At 41.6% G+C, this 27,273-nt stretch overlaps 1 protein-coding gene across 8 annotated transcripts in view; it reads right to left on the reverse strand.

Moving 5' to 3' along the window:
- Positions 1 to 613: 613 nt before the first annotated feature.
- LOC125989271 (cyclin-dependent kinase 17) overlaps positions 614 to 27,273 on the reverse strand; it is a 29,258-nt gene continuing 2,598 nt past the window's right edge. For 2 of the 8 annotated variants that reach the window (XM_049755442.2, XM_049755443.2), the window contains exons 2-18: positions 24,629 to 24,789; positions 23,061 to 23,222; positions 15,407 to 15,540; positions 11,345 to 11,470; positions 7,980 to 8,036; positions 7,780 to 7,894; positions 7,612 to 7,706; positions 7,452 to 7,514; positions 7,251 to 7,374; positions 6,493 to 6,613; positions 6,041 to 6,138; positions 5,785 to 5,890; positions 5,421 to 5,463; positions 5,244 to 5,334; positions 5,086 to 5,163; positions 4,274 to 4,395; positions 614 to 2,978 (exon numbers count right to left, since the gene is read on the reverse strand). In XM_049755442.2, coding sequence (XP_049611399.1) covers positions 4,292 to 4,395; positions 5,086 to 5,163; positions 5,244 to 5,334; positions 5,421 to 5,463; positions 5,785 to 5,890; positions 6,041 to 6,138; positions 6,493 to 6,613; positions 7,251 to 7,374; positions 7,452 to 7,514; positions 7,612 to 7,706; positions 7,780 to 7,894; positions 7,980 to 8,036; positions 11,345 to 11,470; positions 15,407 to 15,540; positions 23,061 to 23,222; positions 24,629 to 24,758 — 1,647 coding nt within the window. In that variant the 5' untranslated portion in view covers positions 24,759 to 24,789 and the 3' untranslated portion in view covers positions 614 to 2,978; positions 4,274 to 4,291. Of the gene's footprint in view, positions 2,979 to 4,273; positions 4,396 to 5,085; positions 5,164 to 5,243; positions 5,335 to 5,420; positions 5,464 to 5,784; positions 5,891 to 6,040; positions 6,139 to 6,492; positions 6,614 to 7,250; positions 7,375 to 7,451; positions 7,515 to 7,611; positions 7,707 to 7,779; positions 7,895 to 7,979; positions 8,037 to 11,344; positions 11,471 to 13,383; positions 15,018 to 15,406; positions 15,541 to 18,909; positions 20,499 to 21,162; positions 21,432 to 23,060; positions 23,223 to 24,628; positions 24,790 to 27,273 lie in introns of those variants that run through there. The other 6 variants (XM_049755445.2, XM_049755447.2, XM_049755449.2 and 3 more) reach the window with 6 other exon arrangements.

Genomic DNA, 27,273 nt, shown 5'->3' on the forward strand with positions numbered 1-27,273 from the left:
GCTTGAACAGAGCTGCAAGTCTGAAATCATACGACAGAAGAAGAAGAAGAAGAAAAGGACCAAGGTAGCCGAATTACAAGGTCAAATTGCTACATTTCAACTTGGCATGGCTATATGTAAATGGTCTCACACTAACCATCATTCCCAGTTCATGGTTCACAAATTCACTATTCACTGCTCCCCCCCCCCCCCAAAAAAAATGAATCACCTGCTTTGTGCACTTACTGTAACACCTTAATATGCCACAAGATGGCACCAAAGCAATGGCCAATAAGAAAATAGATTAACTGGTTCAGGAAAAATGCACCATTTGAAAATAGAGGCAGGTAACCGAACTTAATTGAATGTGTTCCCATCCCATGTGCATGAATCTTACATGCTGGTAAATTAAAATTGACTTTGTTGCCCATCTTGTTACTTGCAATTTCTTCTCTTTCCTGTAATTGAAGCTGCGCATTTATTTTAATTCAGTGACGGTGAGAGATTTGCTTTTTTATGTATTCTGTGTGCAGTGCTCATTGTCAAATGTTCACTTTAACGAAAGCCACAGATTTAATACACAATATTTGTGCTGAAAATATTTTCTGCGTCAAAAAATACCCAACAACACATGTTAATAACATAACTTTTATTTTTTTAACTTGGTGTACACATCTCTTTCTCCTTGAGGAACCAACCACTCTGCACAACCAGGCCTTCATCACCTTATTACCACCATTATGGCTTTCACTGGAAAAACACCCCAAAATAATCTTGGTGTATTTAGCAACCCTTTTCCAAATGCCATCTTATTTATTTTTTTAAACACATTTCTATGTTAAACAGCAAAAACATAAACCTCCTTGTCGCTTTCTTTGTCAAGTCTCACAGTTTTATCATTCACAGTCACCCACCAAATCATCATTGTCACGCTATTACACCCTACCTTGGCTTTTTTATCGATTACAGAAATATTGCTATGACTTTTATTCAAGAAACACAAAAAGGGCAGACTGTGAGTAGCTGTATCAAACCTAGACACTTCTCTTCTATATACAAAGTGAGCTATCAACTATGTACATGCTACATACTGCCACACACGCTAGCTCGACGACTAGCCCTGACAGGTGCAGACCTGGGATCGCGTCGGCGTCCGAATTGATCCGAGGTAAGCGCCAGAAGTGACCGCGACGCCCCAATCAATAGCCGTAATCCATCTCAGCGATACAGTACATGTTGACACTTAAGTGTGTGAAACGGTTGTGTGCTTGGAGGCTTTGGGCAGCAAGATAAACAAAACAACATTGTGTCAAGAGTGCTTCAAGTCCCGCGAACTACACGACTGCACCGGACACACTCCAGTTGTTATTTGGTCCCCGAAGCACCGCATCACTTTGTTGTTGAATCCTAATTTGGTTGGGATCAATGTGATCTCACATTTCATGCAGACACTGGACTCGTACGGTGACATTTCTTTTCCGTCAATTTCACACACCGACTGAAAACACGGGCGTGTGGCGTACACGAGCATGCGTCGAGATGGTTTCGAATATACACTAGGTAGTCCATAGAGTCTATATAACAGAAACGGGGAACACAAAGGACTGGCGCATCATTGCGGAAAGATACTTCATAATAAAGCCTTGCGGGGGGGTTCTGGGCAACATATTCTGCTCTAACGGGGATTCACAGAGGTTCAGCCGCCACCTTGTAGCACCCACAAAACGACACAAGCAATTAAGTCCTGAGCTCGAGGAATGTGCAACACGTTCCCAGCCAGTCGCCAACTATTACAGCGGGAGAGCACAGCAAAGACTGAGAAATACCATTTGTCGGAAATACCATTGCTTCTGAGAAGTACAAAGTAAGATCTTATGTACAAATAGGAATAAAATCAAGTGTAAAAATAGACACTGCACATGGAGCTGGTCTTGGAGAGGAATGGGGCGGTTGAATCATCTACTGGTGATCCAGAGAGGTAAAATTAGGTGCAAAGAACAGTTCAACAACAACCACTGTTATATCAAACACAACACAATAAGTTGTGAGTCAAGGCAAAGGGGCATCTAAGGATAAGCAGGTGAGGACTTGTACACACTTTCTTGAAATCTCTCCTTACAATTGTTGACTGGAGCTTTACAGTGTCCAAGATTGTGGTGAATTAATATTTTCAATGATTCCATTTTTTTTTTGGTTTATCATTTAGAGCCATCATCACTCTACGATTTGCGGCGTACTTATAACCCGACTCTGACAGATGAGGTAAAGTACAGTACTGACAGTGTCCCTGACCTTTAGCGGACAGTAAGGTGCTAAAATTCATCTCTGTAAACTCGATTGATGCACACGTCTGACTTTCAAGTGAAACAAAAGCGCTAGTGTTTGTGTGCGCGTAAAAGCAAGAGGCATGGAGCTAGAGAATGAAGCTAGTATGTGTGTTTGTGTTTCAGATCATAGAATAAAGGGCCAAGGTGAGGTGCAATATTTCCAGGCTGAGGCATTTCATGAGACGAGAGGACAGCTCAGTCCATTTATGTACAGCAACAGTCCAGAAGCGTGGGAAGGGACTAAAGAGTTAAGGAAGTTCAATTTTGATTCGGGCCACTGTCACTCCTGCGCCTTTTCCACAGTTCAAGTTCTGTTCCGGCCCGCATCAACACTGCCCTCATCTGGAGAGCGGTGGTAATAGCAGCAAGGAGAATCATGAACACTCCAACTTTCCTCTCTTGTGATCGCACACATTTTTTTGAAAAGTAATTTTTCTGTCTTCAGGGGAGAGCATCTGGATGTCTGTCGCATTATTCAGTCCCGGATCTGTTCTTGTTGCTATGTGAATCTTTTTCTTCTTCGAGTGAAAGTGTCGCTCCTTCAGTGCGCGAGGTGTGGTTGCCCAATGTATGTGTCTGAATGGCCTGCTCCTCCGGTCGTGGACCTCCTCACTTCTGGGACCATCCGACACCATTAGAACAACACACTCTGCCGTCTGCCCTTCCCCTGAGCTGAGAGACACACAGACAGACATGTTGGGCAAACACTTCACACCAAAACGGGAAATACTGGCACTGCACATGTAAACATTAAATCAGTATGTGATCAAGCACATTTTATTCCCGCAGCATCTGAAGCCTTTTGTTTGCAGGGATTAATTTTCGGGATTGGCTATGATGTGGGGATATGAAGCCCACAGACAAATTTGTTCAGGAGACAGCTTCAACCTGGCTTTCCTTTTCCTTTATTGAGTCATGAAATAGTGTTGAAGGTTGATTGCTGATAACACTGGATAACAAACTGGGAAAAAAATATTTTGAGTTCTATTTTTATGATGATTAATTGAACTAAAGTTGGCATACTGATTCCACAACTGAAGTCATTTTTTTTTCTTTTTTCCCACAGCTTACACTCCAGATAAAATTAGCCGTTGCTACGTGGAAACTTGTTTGTGCAGTTACAAGTGAGACATTGAAATGAGGTGTGTGTGTGTGGCTCCCAATCTATCAATATTAATGCAATGCAAACAGAAATCTAGCACAGTCGGAAGGATCCAGTGAAAGCTTTGAAAAATACTGTATAGTTTTTCATGTTGGGGAATAAAAATGACCAAAAAAAAAATTAACAATTCACATAAAAAAATATCAAGAGCAAAGCAATTGCTAACAAATTTATGATATCACAAAATGATCTGAACCAATTATGGAATTAGCCATAATACAGAAATCTCTGTGTAAATAAAATACTCACCAGTATCTAATCAAACACTGCAAAAAAAACAAACAAAAAAAAACACTCTTTATCCATGCTACTAATTAAAATGTCACACCACTTCAGGCCCTTACCTAGAAGCTCAACAAAAAGACTACATCTCTCAGTGGAGAAACCTAAAGAGGACTACAAATAAAAAGAATCAAATGACTCCCCATCAGACTCCTTTCTTTTACCAATAAATGATTGTTTGTTCCTTTCATTCCTGACAGAAAGGTCAGGAGCAGGTTTTCCCTTTAAGAAAAAGAGGATGATGGGCTCAGTGAAAGTTGAAATGTGGGTGCAGGATGTGAAATGTGAGGAAAAGCTCGAGCCCAAGGGAAAAGAAAAGACAATGGTTAAGCAGTACACGCGACTCGCCTGCAAGGAAGGATGAGAGAGATTCATTATTTTATCAAATTAAGACGCACATACACAATATGACATGGCAACAAAGAGCACGGGTGGGGGGGAAAAAGGGCAAAGTGACAGTCAAATGGGTTAAAGAAAAGAAAAGAACACATGATAGAGACAGTGTGAAAGAGACCGTATTTACCAGAATGGTAGCGGCCCCTCAGCCAGTGGAAGTGGAGGAGAGATTGTGACTCTGAGGCCTGGCATTGGCTGCTTCTCTCTGGAAGTACTGCGAGGGCGCGGAGCCTAGCTTATGGGCCATCGCTTTTTAGGGTGAGGAGTCGGGCATAAAGAAGTATGCGGAGTTGGGGAGCACAAGGGAGACAGAGAATATTTAGGAAAAGATGAACATTGCGATAGAAGAGTGATTGGGTGCAGAGACGAAGAAAGGGGAGGGCAGTTTTTTTAAGGGCATGAACGAAAGAGACAGACACACAGATTGTGAATTTGTTGGTTTGTTTGTGTGCATTTTCGAGGTTACAGTTGAGCTTTTATCAGCCTCCACTGCAAGTGCTATTCATTCACAAACACACGAGTTTGTAATAAATCTCCAAACAACTCTAACAGCCCAACACAATTAAGATTAAAAGGGACCATTATTCTTGAAACGCGGCCATTTATAAATACAGCAGGCTTTTAAAAAGCTACTAAGAGAGCTTGTTGGCTTCTTTTTGTTTCAGAGACAATCAATAACTTGTATTTTTTTCGTCTTTAACCTCAAGGGCAACATCTCAGTCATGTTCATGCTGTTCATATCATAGATTAAGAAAAATAAACGGGGTGTGCTGTAAGAGTGGGACATTGTGATTGTCAGGTTTGACCACACAGCAGCATGAAAGACAACACAAAGCAAAGAGGAAGAGGGAGAAAAGGAGAAAGGAGGCCTGTCCTTGTCTTGTTCCTACTAAGATATATCCTCACTGTTTGTCTTTCCCTTCTCGTTTCGCGACTTACTTGACTCCGGGTAGACTGAAGATCTCTTCCCTGGGTCTTTCTGGAGCTGAATGCCTTTTATGGAGAAGATTGATGCAGCTGAAAAGAAAGAAGGCGGGAGCTGAGATGGTGCAACGCGTGCAAGTTAGAGCAGGACTCGTTAGCGGCCGTTGACTCACTGTCAGCCAGGGTTTGAACCTGCTCGCCGAATGTTCGGAAATAGGCGTGTCTGAGAGCATCCTCGGCCGACACGCGCTTTTTGGCCTCAAACTTGAATCACACAGAAACAGATGAGAGGTTTCAATGTAATCACTTGTAGGTGTCATTTTCTACACCAAGGTTTGTATGTTGATTACCTGCAGAAGCACTGAGAGCAAGTCATGACCATCGTTGTCTATCCTGAATGGCGGCAAAGAAGAGAGAGGAAAGGTCACTGAGGTCAAAGTCTTATTTTGTGGCGCGTCTCTACCGCGGGCGTGAATTGTGACATTACTGATTGAGAAATAATGACGTAACTGGGGAAAAAAAAATATTGCATAAAAGTGGGTTCCCCAGTAGGCACAGCGAGTTTGGATGACATCATCAATTTAAAACCCTCCCGCCTTTGAGTCATTCAGAAACTTTTGGCACAACATACACTGTAGTGATTTCTTCATTTTGGGAGCTCACGTGCGAATGCACCAGATTTTGTGACTCCTCTACTTGTGAGCGTACACATACCTGGGAGCGTGGTTAACAAGCGGCTCCGCGTTGTATTTAGGAAAATTATACGTCTTAAACTCTTCACTGGTGCTGATGCCAGGCCAGGTCTCTTCTGTGGGGGTTCCTGGGCAAGATGACGGTGTAGTTTATTAACAGGTCAACAGAAGCATGAAATGTATTTGGCCAGAAAAAGAAAACTAGGCCACACAATTTCTTCCAACAGGTTGGTATGTCGAAAAAAAAAAAGGAAGAATTTCCTGTTGTTTAGACTCACCGAGGATGCGGAATATGAGGTGAAGTTCATCCTCCACAGTGGATCCGGGGAAGAGAGGCCTGCCTGTGATCATTTCATAAAAGATGCAGCCCACACCCCTGCATGGCAACACACAAAAACAGAGTGACTGATACAAAGAAGTTTTAACACTACAATGCAATGTAACGTTACACAAACTGAAGGAAAGTCAAGCCAGTGTGTCAGAGCTCGCATTTACTGTTATTGGCAGGATGTGAATTTGTGAGTCAGCAACATTTTAGAAATGATGATAGTGCCAATTTATTGAGGTACCAAAATGTCACAACCTCCCCCACTCTTGGTTTCAGCAGTAAAGTAGAAAAGCAGGATAGAGTGACACAACCACTTGAAATAATCCCCTCAGATTAGTTAGTTTCCTTTGAATGCCATTAATATTAGAGTTATATATGAACAGTCTGTGTGTGTTTGCTCACCACATGTCTATGGGCGTAGAGTACTCAGTGGAGCCTAGAAGCACATCTGGAGGTCGGTACCACAATGTCACTACCTCATTTGAGTAGGTCTTTGTGGGGACAGACTTGGCCCGGGCCAAACCTTAATTAAAGAGGAGAAAGTAGCACGGAATAATGGAAATGTTGACTTAGTTGTTTCTGCACAAGACAATTTTCATTTCTTTTATAGTCTAACAAACTGTCAACTGATTAATATGCATGTTAGGTAAACAGTCTTTGTTGTCTCTATGTATCAGTCTTGTGAACGATGTGATATTTCCTCTTGCTTTCTTCTTTCCTTCCAAGTAGGTTAAATGGTACAGAAAATGGATTGACTTTGATTAACATGTCATAACAAATGATCACCACCAGAAGGCAAAACTGAGTGAACTGTTTCTTTACACTACTCCAGAGCTATGGTATATTTCAGATGCCATTAGGAAAAAGCAAACGGGAAAACAGATATGATTAAAACTATTACCTTTAAAATGCTAGTTGTTACTCAATGAAAAATGACTCTTTGCTCCATATGTTTGAGTACGGTAACACGTATTTGAGGTTCACAATTACAGAGCATATCCGGTGATGATGGCTTGTGGTGTATTTACAGTTTAAATTAAGAAGGCAATTCTAACCCCAGCGAATAGTAGGAGGAACTCATTCACTGCCAGCCTGATTAAAAAAAGCCGTCAATGGTAGTTAATGAGTTAAACTGTCAATCTAGTAAAGCAGCACCGTACCAAAGTCCGCGAGTTTCAGTTCTCCTTTCTCATTAATGAGCAGGTTCTGGGGTTTAAGATCCCTGTGGAGAACCTTCCTTCGATGGCAGTAAGCCAGGCCTCGCAGCAGCTGGAATAAGAAGATCTGGAAAGGAGATAAGAGGACTGTAATCGCATTCAGCGGCAGAATTTGCTTCAGTATTGACCAACCAAATGACATACCTTGACATTATGTACACTCATTATGCTCCCACAGTCGTCCATGTACTGCTTCAGATCTTTTTCCTGATTGAGACAATGCAGTGTTGACGTTCAGAGTTTTAAAACACATATCAGTATGACCCTGCATGTGCAGTGCACACATCCACAAACACACACTCACCAGATACTCAAACACGAGTGTCAGGCACTTGTCAGTGTGGATAATGTCATGGAGAGTGACAATATTGGCGTGCTTCAAGTCTTTCAGGAGAGACACTGCAAGGAGGAGACGAAGAGAGTGACAGTCAAAGCCAAATAGCAAAGTGAGCTGAGAAAGCAGGTGTCAAACCTTCTCTGATGGCTGTGCAAGGTGCACCCTCTTCGTGCTCCAGTCGGATCTCTTTCAGAGCCACTAAGTTGTCGGTTAACTTGCTTCGTCCCTTAAAAACGGTAGCATATGTTCCCTGGCAAAATATGCAAAAGTACATTGAACGGGCAGAAGGGATACATAATTAGACGGCTACAATTTGGGGGTTGTTCTCATCTCACCTCCCCCAGTTTGTCAAGTTTGATGTAGGTCTCGAGTTTCCCGAAGCCAATTTCAGACTAGAAGAGAAGACATTCGGGAAAATAAATACATGTGATTTTTCTGTTATGATACATTTGAATGTTTACATTTAGGTATTCATTCATTCATTCATCCATCCAGCCAGCCAGCCATCTTCCGGGCTGCGTATCTTCACATTAATTATGCTGTTGAATTTTTAACCCTCTACTATAATTTCCTAATTAAAAATAGCCATATTGCATTTTTTGGGTGTTCTTTGGAAGATGCTGGAATGAATTCATGCCCTTTCCATTCATTTCAATTGGGAAAGTGAATTTGTGATACAAGTGATTTGGGTTACAAGCATAATCAATGAACGAACTAAATTTGTATCTCAGGGTACCACTGTATTCTTCAAAGGACATCTTCCAAAAATGGAGATGCAGTGGCCAGTTGGCTTTTAAGAATATATACTTAAAATCCAGGTAAAAAGCAATGATCTATTTGTAAATTAAAATGTGGTCATAGAGTAAAGAATCAATGGTAATCCATTGCATATACCATCACATCTAAATGAAGAAAATAGAGACGTATAATGTATGTCCTCTGGTTTTGAGGTCATAAATAATAGATGGCTGCAGCTATGTCATGCTGTGATACCCACAGGCCTGCCAGTGTTTATCCAACTCACCGTCACTTCCCCTCATCTGTCTGTCAATCTCTGTCAAGGCCGTTTCAGGTATGTTTTTATCATTCGGATCCTCTGAAAGTGACACACCTTCGCAGTGTTGAAAACCATGGCAATATTAGGGCACAAACCAGCGAGGGTGAGGCGGGGTCTCCAGCGACCGAGGAGACCGATGAAACCTAATCTCCTCAAAGGCGTGTCTAAGACTCAACTCCAAATGTGGATGTATGTATAAGCCAAACACATATTGCCAACAGAAGCAGCAGCACATAGTTGGAAACAACATCCTGCCGCATGCCCATTTCAGTCTGCAACGGCTCACCTAACTCAAGCTGACTCAATTTGTTCTCTGGACTCAAGAGCATGCATCTGTATTTCAGAGCACATCTGTGTGTGTGTGCGGAGCTGCAGATGCGTCTAACGTGATCATTTCACTTCCAATGCTCCTGTGGCGGCTCTGCGCATTTTTTGCAAAATAGAATTAGCATAAAACCAAGTCAAACATTGAAATGTAGTGTGTGCTGGGAACAGAAACCTTTCCCAGAGCATCCCTTTAATTGATTCTGTAGAAAGGGTTTGGCTGTGTGCAGCTGATAGACTCTAATGGAGGAAGAGAGTTTAGATGACGAGTGCTCGCCAAGAAAACGAGATGGTACTAGGAAGTGTGGCCCATTTTTATTACAAAGCTATGAAATGTTATCAGCGATGTGAAATAAACAAATAAAAATGAATGAATGAGAAAGTCACTCGAGCAGTGTCACCCACATTCTTTACTGGACTCTTGTGAATAATTGATTCTCAAAGGTGACATGCATCTGAGAAATCTGATAGCAAGCATCGTTGCTTGAATTACAGTGAAGAAAGATCTGATTACGGGCACATACGTTACGCCACACTTGATACTTGCTGGTGGTTTTGGTAACAAAGGACGAACGCACTCTAAAGTCCATGGGCCATTACCATTTGTGCGCATGCCATTTCTGGACTTACATTTACTGATCACAAATGTGACCTGGCAAGTACACTAACCCATTTTTAATGTGACATGTAAGAGATGTATAAAGAAATTTAAAAAATCTGCTTCTAACAAGACACTAATGCTAATTAATATAATGTCATGATCTATGTTTTTGTGGATTTTATTTTATGAGGTTTAGTAGTTTTTTTTATGTTTTGTCATATTTTCTCTGGGCACGTTCACGTGACTAGGGTGAACATGCTTTTTTTGGGCCATTGTAGAATAAAAGCCACTACAGTAGGTGGAAGTGGAGCGATTTATTTATTTTTTTATTTAAAGCAAATTAGGTTTTTCAGACATAATTTTTTTTTTGATAGTTAATTGCTGTAATTTGGTCTATATTGCTTTCATTTTTCATTGTTTGCTTTAAGGTTATGTAGAGATGGACAAATTACAATATTTATAATTGCGGCGGAGAGTTGGAGGAGGTACAAAAGGTTTTCTCCTTTCTTGGAAGGGGGCTTAACAGAAAATAACCGAGAAGCACTGTGCTAACCTGTTAACTTGGGCTTTAGCGTTGCTGCAACTATAACCAAATATCTACCTTAGGCAGAGGGGAAAAAAAAGCTAATCAGAACAACCCGAGATAATTCTCCAAACCAACAACATGCAGTGTTGTAATAACATTCCGAATAAGTCATGCTACTAATATAGCGGGGATTAGTGAGATGGAGCTACATTCAAATCTTGCTGGCGCTTTTAAGACTCGCTTTGATTAGTCTGCTTTCATCCCTCCCTGCATCTTTGCATCTATCGTCCTTGTTCTTCGCCTTTCTTGAAGGTGCCCTGGTGTTTAATCCAAGCCGGGCCCGGCACATCTGCTGAATAATTGATCCTTCCGTTACATCACGTATAAACAGCAGCCCGAAATAAGTCAAAGTCGTTCAAGAACGCACGTCATTGAGGCTGTGAAACATCTCATAGGCACATCAGCGTGCCACCTTCTCATGCACGGTGAATCTCCCGTCTTCCCTGCAAAACTCGCTTGAAAGATCCTTTCCTTTCATCTCAGTTAGGCTCCTGCAAAATAGCTGCGTCATTAAAGCGCTTCAAGTAGGGAGCCGGCGGCTGGCCACTGGCCTCGCTCGACAATAACAGCATAATGGATGATGGAGCACCAAACCGAACCTTTCTACTTTGGCAGAGACTATCAAGGCTATTGCTAGTATGTGTTATATAAAATGTAAATCAGGGTGATGATTCTGTTTGCAAGTAAATGAATGTAAGGACAGTCTGTGTCTCCAACACCGACAAAAGGGAGCAGCATTAATTCAGAAGCAGCACAAAGGGAGAGACTGCATATTCATGAATATTTTCAAATTTCTCCCCATCCTCCACCGCTCTGTAACTGTAAAGCAGACCCCTCCTCCCCACCACCTTCCCATCCGTTCTTACCCATAATGCTATTGGCCTGGATACGTAACACTCATTCATCCCCTACTGAGCCATTGTTAACTGTAAGTCATAACTCGGTGGGCATTTAAAATGAGAGTAATCACGCGTCTTTGATATTTTAGTGTTTCACAGAGTGTAATCGTAACAAAAAAACACCACATTTGGTCATGGATGTGCCTGAGCAGATATGCACAGCAGACCAAAGCAATATGCAGCTGCTTAGCATACGTACGTAGATGCAAACACGCAATCCGCTCAGTACTGACCAATGAAGCGCGTCGTAGCCTGCGGCTCATGGGCTTGTCAAAAGGCGGGCTGTTCATCGCAAACTTCTCCAAGTAGCCCTCCGGTAGCCTGATATCAGCTGGGAGAGACAGACGTTTGTTTATGTCCTGAAAGACAGAGAAAGCATTTTGTGAGTGTGCCATACAAACAATTAACATGAAAGATGAGATCATCTTTATTCAAGTGGGTGAGTGAAAGGGAGAGTGTTGGGAAACGAACAACAGCTCATTTTCATCAGTTCATCACAGATACATAAGGAGTGAATGAGTGTTATACGTTATAGACTTAAATGTAAGGCATTGGGTTTCGTATTTGGCTTCTTTACAGTCTTATTGAGTCTTATCTGACACGGAAGGATGGAATATTATCATATCAAGAGTCAAATAGTTTTTGACCCATTTTTTTTTAGTAGTATTGAGCAAAATAGAATTTAATACGTTAACGCTACATAGTTGTTTAAAATAAACATGAATCAGCGCTGGCAAGTCAAAGCAAAACAAATGGCCGATCAATGGCTCATATGTCGAAAAATATCTGAGTTACCTGTATCTTAATCCATCACAGTACGAGACAAAAAATGGCATTTATACAGTAGAAAATGCAATTTTCCTCCTTTTTAACCATCCAACATCTTCATATTGCTTCCAAATGATAATGATCTGATGCTGTTGGTTATTGGCACCAACACGTATTGTATGTTGGCATTGTTTGCAAGCACGCATTTGGCCGGAGCGCCTTACTGCTTGCTAATGTTGTCATCAAAGCCAGCGAAGTGAAAGCGACAGCTGAGCATAGAGTGGCCTCAAAGCGGCCTTGGAAGGCCTAGTGCATTCTGGTTGTTGGAGGCTTTCAACAATTCCAGCTCCCTTTGATCGTTTTTATCATCTCAAATTGATCTGAAACATAGATACGCCATTCTAGTGTGCAATCCTCCCTTGGAGGTCAACTTCCAGCAGCTCATTACAGTTAATTCCACTGGTACCATCATCATTTATGAATGTGCATGCGTTGCAATAAAAGAATTTGAGACCGATTTTCCAGTTACACTTTTGGCGGAGCCACAAAGTTCCAGACCTCATCTGGAACACATCTGTCTGGCCTATTTGTGGAATTCCTCTCACCGTCACCTTTCCCTTCTGCTAAGTGCAGCATGTGCGTTAAAATCTGATTGGAATCTGTCATCGATTCGGGTCAACCGTTTTGAATGAGCATTTCTATGACACGACTCAGCTATACATTAAATGTTTCATTTGGTTTCTTTACAAATTCAGTATCGGACCTAAACTGCACATCTTGGGTGAATATTTAAATCCATTAACTGAAAAATAAATATTTTGCTCAAAGGCAAATGTGCATGAAGCTGGTTTGCCACAATGTGCAACTTCTATGTGGTATACATGTAGGATGTGTGAATTGGTAAGGTGCTGATCACACGTTGTTTCCATGGCAGCGGGAATGGCTGGCTGGCATATAGTCCCAGCAGCCTCACGATGTTTGTGTGTGTGTGTGTGTGCGTGTGCTCTATAAGTGGTATTATATCGGCGTTAAAATGAGAAGCAAGAGCATCCATCCGCGTGTGCAAGAAGATGAAAGGGCAAAGGGTTTGTAGTGTTTGCTTACGGCTAGCCTCATTACAAACAGAGTATAACCCATCACACACCCTTAGCAAATACACTCCCATGCTGCGACAACATCAGGAAATGTTCTGCGGAGTAAATCGGAACAGAGAAGGAACAAACGAGCCGGAAGCACGTCGGCTGACCGGCTTTCACCTGGGTTATTCACACAGTTTAAAAGCGGCAAAACACGGCGCGTGAACACAACAAACGCATGACTGTGACATAAGCATCCCTGGAAATACCCTTCCGAGACACACGGCGCTTTAAATAAGGCCGCTTGTTGTACTAAAAGAGTAAAAATGGACACAGGCTCACAAAGAACTAGGCTCATGCCCCTTTTTACTCACTGCTATTGAGTGACTAAAGATCGGCACGTGATTATGCGTGCAAGCCATACTCACAATGCAGAACAGCTCTAGTAGCTCCCTCATTGTCCTCCTTAAACGTGTCCTTCTATAATGCACTCACACATGCGGGCGCGTTGCCCCTTGCAGATCTCGCTGCTGCCACATGACTGCACGCACACAGCGAGCGAGACCGCCGTGCCATCCACATGCTCAGCCGGAGAGGGAGAGGGGGGCAGGACTAAACGAGGAGGCGAGGGAGGGAGGAGGAGAGGAGGAGAGGAGAGAGGAATGGACAGATTCCTGAGAGAAGGAAGGCAAATTGGGGGAAGGGGAAAACTGAGAGGAGACATTGTTTTTCCCCGTCTCTCGTTGCCATCTTGTCCTCCATCTATCCTTGTCCCTTGCATCGGCTGCTTCATATGTCTGTCTCCAAATTATTTCACAAATCACTGCTGTTCTTATAATTATTTGCTGCCCCTGAGCGTTTCTCCCTGCCACTCTGCGCCCCCTCCTCCTCCTTTGGCTCTCTCTGGTAAACATGGTCTAAATGAGTCTTTTCCACTGTTCACAGCAGGCAAAGACAGTGGCTCCATGTGTGTCGGAGGCATTTGCCACAATACTGCTGTGCTCATCACTCTCCGGCTTCTTTCTTTTAACAGACACGCCGAGACGCGCGGTCTGACCACGCGACGTGAGCGCCTAATCGTATCTACAGCTGACAGGTATACTCTCATATGCCAGAGATGATTCAGCACGATCAAGAATAAATCCTGTTTGTGTTATGTTGTTGGAGTGTGTGTACCTAAAACATGGCATCAATAGATCAAAAGTGTGTATTTATTATGGCGTCTCTTTAACCAGAGGTTGGGCTGGTTGAGCCGTTGACCCCAAAACTTGATTCCTCATTTTAATAAATGCATTTCATACAATTCCGTCCAGGAAACCTTGTTTCGGCAGGTTGGAAATACCCCATTACACTTTTTTAATTTAATCAAAGATGGTGTCTTTAAGTGTAATTTCATGCTAATTTAAAGATTTTTTTTTTTTTTTTTACTAGCGCATTAGGTTTTGGGGATAATTTGCTTTTTTGTTTGTCTTGTTTGACCTATAAAAGCTTGTGCAATACGGAAGCTACCATGCGTTATAATTTCTAGCAATGATGCTTGAGTGTACATTGCTCATTTCTCGCTTTAGATTTTTCCATACTCATAACATTTATATTCAACCATCCAACCCTCTATACGTTTGCTAGTTTGTATTGTAACCGCTAAATAGGCTTACATACACCCACCACACCCTAAAATGATATTTTAAACACTCATTGTTTCATTGCACGTGTATGTTGCACAATCACAATAAATGTAACCACATAGGGCAGCAGGATGGCAGATGGAGCTTATCTACTTTGAGATTCCACTTGGGGTTTGATGGCAATGTGGGTTTTGGTACAGTCAGTCATTAAATAGTCCGTTTTATGTACGAACACAGTGGGGGTGCACATCTGTTTGGTAGTCCATCCCTCAACCAAGATGTAATCCAGCGTGAAGAGGAGAACCACCGCTGACTCAATGGAAGCAGATGGAGCAGGTGAGATATTGAAAGTAAAGCCAGACTTTTTTTGTTTGTCCACGTTTTCCGTAGCGAAAAGTCTTATTTTAACATAAAAATCATCTGAGTCCATAATGATTACTGTATATTCAATCATCTAATAAGCTCTTATCAGCAGATTTTATTTCTTTTTTCCAATATTTTAGAAATTGATGTTGTTTAAGTGTTTTTTTGTTTATTTTTGTGATTTACAGATTTGTTTTTTCCAATTTTTCCAATGCATGGGTTTCAATCATACGTGGCTTTTTGCTATTCGTGGCCCGGTAACAATTTTGACAATATTTAGAATAGCATTTTTGTCAAACATCTGGTCAGGCAGCGCATGTTTTTTGTGCCCCCAACCCCCCCAATACTAGTGATGAAAAATTGTGACCTCTTTTGTTTTTTAAAGCTACCGACTCTGCCTTAAGGCCTTGTGTTACTGAACCCAGACATGCGCTAGGTGCACTCATTGCTTAACTTCCTGTACCTCATTAGAGATGCGTCGATGGTTGTTGTTCCTCATACGGACTCTTACGGGACTCTGGACTTCATCGGATGATGTTCCAGAAGCCTGGTCACTCTCTCCATCTGAGCCCATCTTCACATTCTCATGGACGATACCTGCAACAGACAACATGTAAAAGATTGCACAGAAAGACGACCCAACCTTATAATGAGCTTTTTAGCTGTGGGGTGGTCAGAAAATGGAGTGCATCGCGGTCAGTGCTTTGGGTGCAAGCCAAGTGGGTATAAATTTCCGTTGGTAAGATGAGGAGATCAGAGATCGATATTACCCTGAATGCAATGGGAGCTTTCTCATCTATGCCTGCTACGCCCCCCCCCCCCCCCCCCCCCCCACACACACACACACACATATCCACACCCTGAATCCATCTGATTAATGAATCTCGCTGCAGCAGGCAGGGCTGCCTCCTCCAGAATGTAATGTACGCATTAGTAAATGTGTGTGTGTAGGGGAGGGAGGCTCTCTCATGAAGATCTGTGATGTCAGACCGTGCTACAAGAAGCGGCTTTGGCTGCTGTGAAGTCAAATATTTAAGCTCACAATAAACACTGCACAGTGTGCTCACCACATGTTTTAAACTATGTACAACAGGGACTGGAGCAGTGGTGTCAAAAATACGGCCTGTGGGCCAGGATCGGCCCCTCAGGCCCATGGAGATGGAACACATGAACTGCAATTTTTCATATCAGAATCAGAAAAAAAAAAAAAAAAAAAAAATATATAGATAGATAGATAGATAGATAGATAGATAGATAGATAGATAGATAGATAGATAGATAGATAGATAGATAGATAGATAGATAGATAGATAGATAGATAGATAGATAGATAGATAGATAGATAGATAGATAGATAGATAGATAGATAGATAGATAGATAGATAGATAGATAGATAGATAGATAGATAGATAGATAGATAGATAGATAGATAGATAGATAGATAATATATTGGCGTGTGTATATACTATATACTACGTATAACTATATAGAGAATTTTCAGATCGGTCATACGATTTGAAACAAGATTTGACTATTTTCCAAATATACTTGTCATTCTTTAGAAACCAAAAATGGCAAGAATTAGCATCTTTTTTTTTTTTTTAAATAATCTTATTAGGCCATGAAATTACTGGTCCGGCCCACTTGAGATCAAATTGGGTTGATTGTGGCCCCTGAAGTAAAATAAGTTGACAGCCCTGGACTAGTGTGATAAAGCAGCAGCGAGAGGGAGGATGATGTCAGTGGCGACATAAACGGATGTGGTAAAGAAAATCATGTCTGCAACAAATCAGCCATGAGACAGATTGAGGGCGAGACAGCTAAAGTGATTTGTTAGGGTCAGCTGTGGAGTGGTGCGCCATTTTCTGAAGGTTTCTTTTTGGCCATTTGAGGCTTGTGGTCACATTGTCAGGAATAGAAGTTGTATGCATCTTTACTCCACAACGCTTTTATTTAATGCTAACAATTTAAGTGCTATAGATGAGATAATTAACATCTTTAGTGTTGCAAAGTTATAACTGTTTAAACATTGGATATTTTAACACATATTTTGGAGCAACATATGTCGACAGATGATCTAGAAATTCTCGCGGAATACATTCTTTATCCACTGCGAAGAACTATTGATTTTATTGTAGCTTATTGAGTTTAGTTATGTTACCATGTAATGTATATTGCCCCCAGCACAATATCCACTGAACTACAGAAAATACGGCAAAATCTGTTTCATTGTTTTTATTGCTCAAAAAAATGATGCTCTCTAAATTCTGTCATGGTTAGCTATTACTGTTTACAATTTCTCTTCCAATGGACTAAAAGCATGAGAGCGGATATGCTTACAGAATTGAATTTCTTCAGAAAGCTGAGTAGGCAGTATTAATATCAGGCATTAGCTCTCGCCACCTCAGTGGTGAAACATTAAACTCAAGTTAACTGACACCCGAGTGAGAGACAAGACTTTTAACCAGGATTATCTACCTAATGACACACATGCACATAAGCACACGCTCAAAGGGAAAGCACCTCGGGTACAGGTGTATATCTGGAAATGTTGCACTGTATTTGTGTAAATAGTCAAGCGACGTGGTTCAACGAGATAAGCTATCTTATGCGCAAGGAAAATTCCACCAGTTGTGTCCCAAAACAGTGGGTGAGATCATGCCTTTGTCGCTCCTGCAAACAGCTTCTGTAACCATAGCAGATAGTAAACGTCACAAGAACCTGCAGGGTTGCCTGTGTGGGGACTTAATGGCTTGCTGTGGGTTGTTGACATCCCACTATGGACATTTGTGTGCGGGCTTCTTCTTAAACCACTTCATGTCAAACGACTAAATGTCATTTGCTTTGTTTGAATACAGATACTGGCATGGTCCCGCTTTAAAAGGCATTTGAAGTAATAATAGTGGATTTCTGGTCCTGGCCTCCAAGTTGCTCGAGGGGATTCTGGTAGAATTTCGAGTTACTGGCCACATCCAAACCATTACCATCTGTTCTCACCATACTTTGAACCGAATCATCCTTTTAAGCTCCTCTGGCTCTAAAAGTGATTTTAACCTTGGGACAGAATGGTCTCTAAATTTAGAATAGAGCTGCTGCAGTCATTGTGCTGACAAGTAAATGAGTGTTTAAAATATTCAAAAGAGCTTGAATAACTCACGGTAAAACCAGCTACACTCTCAGGAAGGAGCCTACTTTGGCTACATAGGAAGAATATTTGGGAGTGGATTAATTCAAGTTAAAGAATGATCACAAGAGAAAGTGATCCATAAATTACACAATTCCTGTTTAATTGAATTCATGAAATTCCAGGCATGATTAGACTGGGGAATAATTAAAACAAAAGAAATCTGCTGAATTGAATTTTTATGCTGAGTGAAACAAAAATTGATCTGCTGATTTCCCAAAGTCCACAGTCTACCTGATAATAAAAATTACGATTGGACTCATATAAAATTGTGACAGTGCAGAGGTGTATGCGGCTCCCAATAGGTCAGTACTTTCAATATCTACAAACAGAAAGCTAGCATAGTGCTGGCTTTCCTCAAAACCTTGTCACAATAGGAATATCGTGATGTTATTTCGTTTTATGCATTTGTTCAATTTGAAAAGCTTGTAACTATGGGAATATCGTGATAAGTTATTTTGTTTTGTGCATTTGTTCAATTTGAAAAGCTTGTAACTATTCTTCTTTGTGTTATTCACATTTATTTAATATTTTTTAAGAAAACAGGATACGCCCAAAACATGATGGGATAGAGAAATAAAAAAATCCGTTTTGAATTACGCCCCTAATAATTTGTTAAAAAGAGTCAGACCAAAAATTGTGCTCCTCAGCATTATTGACTCAACCGCTTGTTAGGGTTTTTTATATCATTTCAAATGAGGAATTCCAAGAACTGTGGTCATCCAATTATCATTCTTCCATTGGAGGAGAGCAAATCAATAATAGAAACAATGACACTCACCAATGCGGCTTCCCGGAGGACGGCATGAGTCAAGCACCCGGAGCATACGGAAGGGTGACATCCTCAGTGGTGGCTCTCTCTCTCCCATTCTAACCTCAACCATCCGAGGGTCTCCCACCCGAGGGCCACTTGCAGGACACCCTTTGGGGTTGCCAGGCACATCCATTGCTTTGTTTTCAAAAATCCAAAATGAGAGTCCCACCCAACTTCAGTCTAGATCAGTTGTACAAAATCCCAAATTCCTTGGTGCTTACAGGTGAGGTAAGCAGTGAAGAAGGTTTCCGAAGGGTGGGGTGGAGATGGGGGGGCAAGACAAAGTGAGTGGTCCTTCCGCGATGCAATAACTCCCTCAGCTCTTATTCTACTTAACTAGTTGCACCGTAGACACTCCCTTTCATGCTTCCCTCCTTTTCCCCGCAGTCACACTCTGTCTGCTGACTAAGGAAGGTCAAACAGCACAAGCGGGCGAAATGCTGCAGAGACAGTCCGACAAAACATCAGCGGAACAAACATGACAGGTGCTTTTCCCTCCAAACTGCCACGTCATCATAAAGAGAGACTTTTCTTAACCGGCTCTTCTCTTCACACCCATGCGGCGTTATCATTTGCACCATGCTGAGGTCCCGCTCTTCTCCGTCATGTTTCTTCTCTTCCTTGTCCTCCTCTATTCATCGCAGCACTGGAGTCATCCTCTCCCTCTTTCCACTCCCCTCGCTCGATGTCTTCCTCCTTGCCTCTGGCGTTCTATCAGAGCTTTCACTGTTGTTAGTCGTCCGGCTCCCTCCCTTCACCTTGCCGATACCCTCCCTCCTCCCTCTCGAATGATACCAATCTTTGGCTCTCTCTCTTTTATTTATTTTTTATTTCAAGCACTCTCCCTGCCTGCCTCCCATCAGTCTGGGTCCACAGTGTTGTTCCCGTTCAGGGGGAGCCAGCGCTATCATTTATTCTGCATGATCAGCCTCTTTATTGCAGCAACTCTGCATCATTGTTTGATTCACTTTCTCTTTAGAGTGCAGAAATTAAAACACTTTGGAGTCGCACCCTGCCCCCTCTCCATCTTTGCTTATCTTCCTTTCCACTTTGATCATTCTCATCTAATCCTCCCCAATGGACCTGAAGCGCAATCCACTAGCAACGGGCGTGCACGTATACACGCCCAGCCCAACATGTGCTACTGTGCATACAGATATTGTGTGAGCCTGTAACAGCATAGCAGAGAATACAAACAAGGAGCAAAAACGCATCTCTTGATATTAGGGTTCACGAGAAGCCGACAGAGGTTTGGTAGCGTGAGCAGCATAGTAAAGATCTATTTCTGGTAAGAACATGACAGTGAAGTATAAGTGGCTGGTCATGTTGTCAATTAACTACAAAAACAAGGATAAATAGAATCTTAATTAATAACTCGGTTCTCGTGTCATCATGAAAACGCTTAAATTAGAAACTTCATTTTTCCTCATGATGCATTGTGAAAAGTTGATGTACAGTAAATTCCATAGCCAACTCTATGCTAACAGCACACCTTTAACATGTACTATGTTGTTAGCAAGGAGTCTGTTTACTCCAATTTTAAGAAAGCACTAACGCATGTATGGGGTTGAACATTACCAATTGTTAAATTGCTTCTCCCTGTTAAGAAACTACAAAAATATTTAAAAAAAAATACTTTGACTTTAATTTATATATATATATATATATATATATATATATATATATATATGTGTGTGTGTGTGTGTGTGTGTGTGAATAATCACCACTACAAAGAAATGTTCATTAAACCTCAAGTCTTTGGTAGTCTTAAAAATAAAAGTACAAAAAAAACCTTACAAGATCATCTACTCAACAAACTCGACGCCATTGTTCTTAAATCCTGTCTGCAGTCAAGTATGTTGGTGCAAGCAAACGGATGTGCCGGGATATCAAAGACAGCAGTTAATGCAATGCTAATGCACATGAGAGAAAGGAGATGTTGCATCACATTTGAATGAGCAGCAATTCTCAATATTATCCTTCCTTCAGTCAAACAGAGAGGAATGTTGACTAATTTGCTGTGCAGGTACTTAACTCCGACCCAGTTACCAGACAAATTAATCACAAACCCATTAGAAGCACTCTGGCGGCTGGCCAATACGACAGTATACATACAGTAAAATGTATCATATATACGCCACAGTGGGGACCACTTACGTAGATGAAAAATGTATTTCTATTCATACAGAGCAAGTAGCAAATGACTGAAGGAGGACTTACATCTCTTCAGTGCAGCAAGAAAATGGGATTGCGTCATCGCGTGGTTCTTAAAGGCTGTGACGTGCTCTGACTGCCAAGTGAGTCAGCGAGACCCACCGTCAGACTAGCACACGTATATGCACACACATATCTTGTCAGAGTTTTAATAATAGAGTAGCATTAGTTCTGGCAACCGCATCATACAAAATCCTTGGCTTTGCTACCTCAGAGACTTCACAGAATGACGTCATGGAACTGTTCTGTATGTGCTGTTATTGGAACATGTGTTTGAACTTTTCAGTTTAAATGTGTTTGTGTTGTATTTACCAAAACAATCAAAGCGGATGGGTCATTTTTTTACACAATGTTATCAATAATGGTACATTTTATTTTGAAAATCAATTCATTTTACCGAGATGGATATTTGGACTATTGGCATTTGTTATCATTCAAATATTTTTCACACTTTTTGCCTTTGAGACTTGCACTTCAGGGCCACTGTGATTTACGCATATAATACCAAAATGACATAAAAAAAAAAAAAAAGCTAATTACTTCCTTGCAGGCACCATTCTATTCATTACTACAATCCTTGCATGCACAAGACTAGTTTGGATAAAATGAATATTATTGTAGTCAGTGTGCAGTTCACAAAATGCAACTAATATGATTCCACTGTGAACGGAACGCTCTGATACCACTGATGCTCTTCCATGCTCTTAATTCTTATAAGTCAGTTCTTCTCACCATCTCCAAATCCTTTTTTCCCTTCCTTCAATTCATGTCAATGCATGTTAGCTGTCACAGTGCCTCATTGAGACCCCCGAAAGTCATCATAGAACAAAGTACAGGTTCCATTACAAAATTATGACAGAGAGAGAGAGAGAGGGAAAGTGATTGTGTGAGCATGTGTTTGTGTATGTTGGATTAAGGTCATTACAGTTTTATCTTTCCACATTCACAGTAAACACTAGATGGCCAAGAATAATGAATGGATGTTTTATTCCTGCTTAAAACCCCCACACACCAAAGAAAAACTAAAACAGCAAACCTGGCATTAACTGAAGCTGCACATAGAAACTTCACTGTAAATTTAGAGACATTGCCCAAAAACTAAATAAATTGAGGGCAATATCGATGGCTACTTTATCACAGTAATCTCCAGATGCTGTGGAAGAAAGCAAATGCTCCCAACAGGCAGTTTAGGGGTGACATCGCAGCAATCGGATTGGGTGCTCGAAATTGCTATAATTTCCTGGAGTTGCAATGACATCATTGCATTTTTGTCTCCTTATCGTTTAGAAGAATCATTACAACAGTGGTTTCTTAAGATGCAAGTAACCCAATGTGAGTCAAAATCTGTCATTCAGATGATTTTTGTTGAGACTTGTGAATGCTCTATGGTGGCAGTAAACTCAAGTCACAATATTTCAAATAACCTCATTAGTTTGCTTTAAAGGCCACGAGTGCTAACACACACTGGGTAACGCCGTAGGCAGGCAAATAAATAGGACGCCTGTTGCAGTTTAACCCTTAAAACAATTCATATCTGAACATAAACGGTCGCGCAAAACATGTAGACAGACAATACAACAAAACTCAAAAGTTTATATTCTTTATCCTCCTCAAAGGAAAATACGGCATTACTGCGTGTTGAGACCACCTCTATGTAGAGTAAATGCGTCTGTATGTCTTATACTGCCCCCAGGTGGCCGAGGCACGCTACCTCAAAAGAGCAGCACGTGGCACAAAATGTACATGATCATATTCAGAACGGATGAGTTTTTATGGAAAAACAAGATTGCTTGTCTCCAGAACAACACTCGAACATTGCATATATTGTTGAGAAACAGCATTGATGTGTTACAAGTGATTGCAAAAGATAGCAAGGCAATTTTCGTGCGTGTGTGCGCGAATACCCAGAGATCCAGTCCTGTGGAGGCTTAGATAGGCTCTGTCTCTTTCCAGCCCCCCACCTGGCTCTCTGCGCAGGGCAGTGCGGCCAAGATGACCGGCATACTGACGCAGGAAGGAGGGAGCGCTGTGGGAGGCAGGATGCACGGCGCTCACCACCATCGGCTCTGAGGCACACCATTGCGGAGGAGCGGCCACAGTCAGAGAGAAAGGGAAGAAAGAGAGAGCAAGAAAAGGTGTGAAAAAGAAACCACAAAAGACAAAGAAGGGAAGAATTGCCGAAGAGGAGCGCCGCGATAAAGAAGCCGACATGGCAATGTGAAAAAGACAAACAAAGGAAGGGAACACAGATCACACTGAGATGTTGGGGGGACACTTTGGAAGTGTAAGAAACAAAATAAAAGCTGGCTGGGATGCATGGAGCTGTAGGAATACTCTGCAGGAAAAAGACTGAAACTGAGAAAGGTAAAGAAAAATGGAGTGAAACATGCACATTGAAAAATTAAATCTAAGCAGCAAGAACTAAAGAAAATATAGAATGACAGGAATAGCTACTGTAAGACACACTGATGTATAAACTTCAAAATAAAAATACTTATGTGGGGGGAATCTGATGACTGCACAATTTCCACCATGATTAAAAATCATTGTGTTTGCCCACATGACATCTGTTTTTTTTGTTTTGTTTTTAAATAATCCCTAATTTCCTCCTCCACCACCATACATTCAGGCTTAGCATTTACTCTGAAATCCACACAATTCTCTCACAGCCCCCATTCAGCACCCTCAAATCTCCTCCAGGGAAAAAAAAAAAAAGGTGAGAGATCAAGGCCAGGAAAAGCCTCCACGTTGCCTCTGATTAGCACGTTGAGTAAGGAAGGAATGTTTCACCACTCTTTCACTTATCCGGATCAAGCAAAATATGTGTGTGCTGAAAGGCAGAAAGATGGTAGGTAAAAGATGCAGTAGACCAATCAAAGTTTAATGGCCTCCATCGTTTACATCACTTCCTCCATCTTACTGCCTTTCTCCTCAGTGCTCCCATTTCTCCCTGGGAATGACTTAAAAATAACATGGGCTATCAAGATAAATAAATAAAGCACTGCTTTAGGAAACGTAAAAAGAAGAATGGGGAAGTTGGCCGTCAAGTCATAATGTTCTATCTATATCCATGTTGTAATAACAAGGCTGCCCGTGTATGTTTTCTCATTTTCTCAGAGTGTGAGAGAAGAGAAATAGAAACATTCCCTCACTCTGACCTGTTTTATATTTGGAGACAGAATATGGCGGAACACAAACACACTGAGGTGATGCAAATGCAGTTCTTAAAAATTTCCAGCAGATGGCAACACTACGCCCCACAATGACTTTCTTCATGCAGTTGGGCGAACGCAACGTGTAGGGAGAGATTTGTGTCAAAATTATTCACACAAATACATCAGCGATTTACACGTGTTTTTGAGACCCACACATACAATTGTGTTTTATTACCTCCAATGGTACAATGCCTGGCTTCAAAAATTACAACTTTTGTTTTCTTGTAATATTAGAATACGTAAAGTGTGTGTCTTACCATTATCCCTGGTTGTTGATGGCTCATCCAAAGCCATCTGTTCTGCCAGTTCAGAAAGAGAGTCATCAACGGGTCGAGTACTGCGTAAAGACATGGACAGCCTCCGTTTGATGATCTTCATCCGATCCATGTTCTCAGGTGCAACGCCAGCACCCCGAGGCCTGAGAAGGAGAGACAACCATTATCATGCTGTGGTCATGCCGACTGGGGTCATTCAGACCGTCATATGTGAATACAGCCCATTTGACTTCATCAAACAGTGATTATACTGAAATGCAGCCTCTGAGTATTTTCAAAAGTAATTTAGGCTCCAGATGATTGTGTTTGCTTGCTTGTTTGCTCGCTCGGCACGAGTTGTCATTATGCATCCCAAGTGCAAACATTGCAGGATGCAAAACACAGCATGGCAGAGAGAGAGAGACGGGCCCTTAGATAAAAATAACACAAATACAGGCAATAATGGCACTTAAGAAGCCCCTAAGATGAGGTTGAGGGGGGAAAAAGTGAGATTGTGCAAACCTTTACATTCCCTCACAAAACCATGTGAGAGAACATAAAGGTTTGCAAGCTCTTACAAGGTTTATATGCGTTCACCACATAAAACTCTGCAAGGTCAACCTTGAGGTAAAAGTGAAGGCAAAAATGAAAAGTACAAAAGTAAATGTGGCAAATGATGTCATTGCGATTGAAGCGTGACTGTGCTTCAGGCATTTTGTCTGATGTGGAAGATTTACTTTCCTTCCTGCTTGTCGGAACAGGCTGGGGGCAGGGCAAATGTACAAATAAAAAAGAAATAGGTTAACACACAACATGATTGCTATCAAATAATTTAGTTTTTTGACTGTTTTGAAATGTAACCTATCAATTGTGACGAGTGTGTAATGGCTTTGAAGCACATGGCCTTGGCCCGGTGAGTGACGTGGGCGTCGGCAAATGAGAGTGTCGTATTGGCTAGCTGTTAACGAGCTAACCTATTAGCTACTCAGAATAAATTGTGGTCATTGATTGTAGGCATGAATAAACTAGCTAGCAAAGATGTATGCTACTTTCTGTGGTGGAAGTGCCGTTGTGGTACACGTTGCACTTTATTTTCTTTATTAAGTGTGAATTGATCACTTTTTCAACTCAAAGAGTCATATTCATATTATTCATATACTATATCTGTGTGCGTGAGGTAGGTTGTTTTTTTTTTTTTTAGTGCAATTTCTCTGTAATTTGTGTCACTGGCCTAGAGCTAGAGGCCGCTGCAGCAGATTATTTTTGTATCCATCCACTTCCTGCTTCTTCTATCTCATCCATAAGTGCCTGCCAGCTAACATGCACACACACGCAGACACACACACGCAAGGGAACACGCACGTACAAGAAAACATTGGCTTTCTCTTTGTGTTCAACCTCGGAGGATGGAACAAAAGCTATTCATTCTTTCAGGCTCTCAGGCCTATTAGAGACACTCAGCTGTGAGGGAATCCAAACCCTGTGAGTCGCAATCATGACAACTGCTGATTTCTACAAGAAGATGCGCTCGGCTCACAATTGCTCTTAGCCCAGTTGTGTATATTTGGAACCTTGTATATACGCTCTAGAGAGGGTCACAAAAGAGCAAAAGGTCATAACATTATTTCATATCACCCAAGTATCAACCCTCCCCCCTCATTTGCATGTTTTTTCAGAAATACTGCTCAGACAAGGAGATTAGGTTCACCTCATGCAAGCATGCCATCATCACCAAATTGTCATTACATCTTAGCAAAGCAGCTGGTAAAAAAAAAATAATGATGTGATTATTCACCGTCAGTCTTCATCTTTAATGTGGTGGAATTAGCATGCAGTAAATAGGAGCGGGAATCCAATTACACTGCGGTTCACCAAAAACAATTCTCACCTGAGTATTACTACATTATTACAGCTGACAGTAAGATTAAGTGTCTCTTCTGAAGGACATATAATATCTTTTAAAAAATGGAAGACATAATTTACAATGCATGAAATGACTTAATAAAGAAGTACAGTATGCTTACTTTTCATTAACTATACATGAAATACTGCACCACACCATTTTGCAGATCTGTCAAAAAGAATTATCGTTTGTATAAATAAAGTCAATTGGATGGATAGAGTCAGTGAATAGAGCAGCACCGGTGTGGGGTGGGGTGGGGGGGGGGGGGGGGACACATGTGGCTTCAGGCTGCAGCATGTACAGTACAGACCAGAAACACCAGACGCCCGGAAAACCACTCTGCTGTAACTCCCACTAAATGGACGAGGGGGGTTGGTAGGCCCGGATGGCCACTCCAGATGACGGAGTCTTAAACGAACATACAGAGTTTTAAACACTGATTGTGAGGTACACGGTGCATTGTTGTGGAATACATAATTGTGCGGCACAAATGGACAATAAAACAGGAGAGCGAAGGTTTGTAGGCGAATGAACCCAAAAGTGAAACGAAATCATCCAAAACCATGCTATGAATTGTTTAGCTGTCTCTGTTTATCGCCTTGAGCATGCGTGTGTGACTGAACATGTGCTTGCATGGGAAAGGTAGGACAGAGGTTCGGTGAAGTAGCACACGCCCGAGGAGGGCTGGGGATGAGCACAGCCTGATTTATTCAGGACGCGCAACATTTGGGTTGCTGGGTTACAG

This window comes from Syngnathus scovelli, chromosome 2, assembly GCF_024217435.2.
Source record: "Syngnathus scovelli strain Florida chromosome 2, RoL_Ssco_1.2, whole genome shotgun sequence".
Classification (NCBI taxonomy): domain Eukaryota; kingdom Metazoa; phylum Chordata; class Actinopteri; order Syngnathiformes; family Syngnathidae; genus Syngnathus; species Syngnathus scovelli.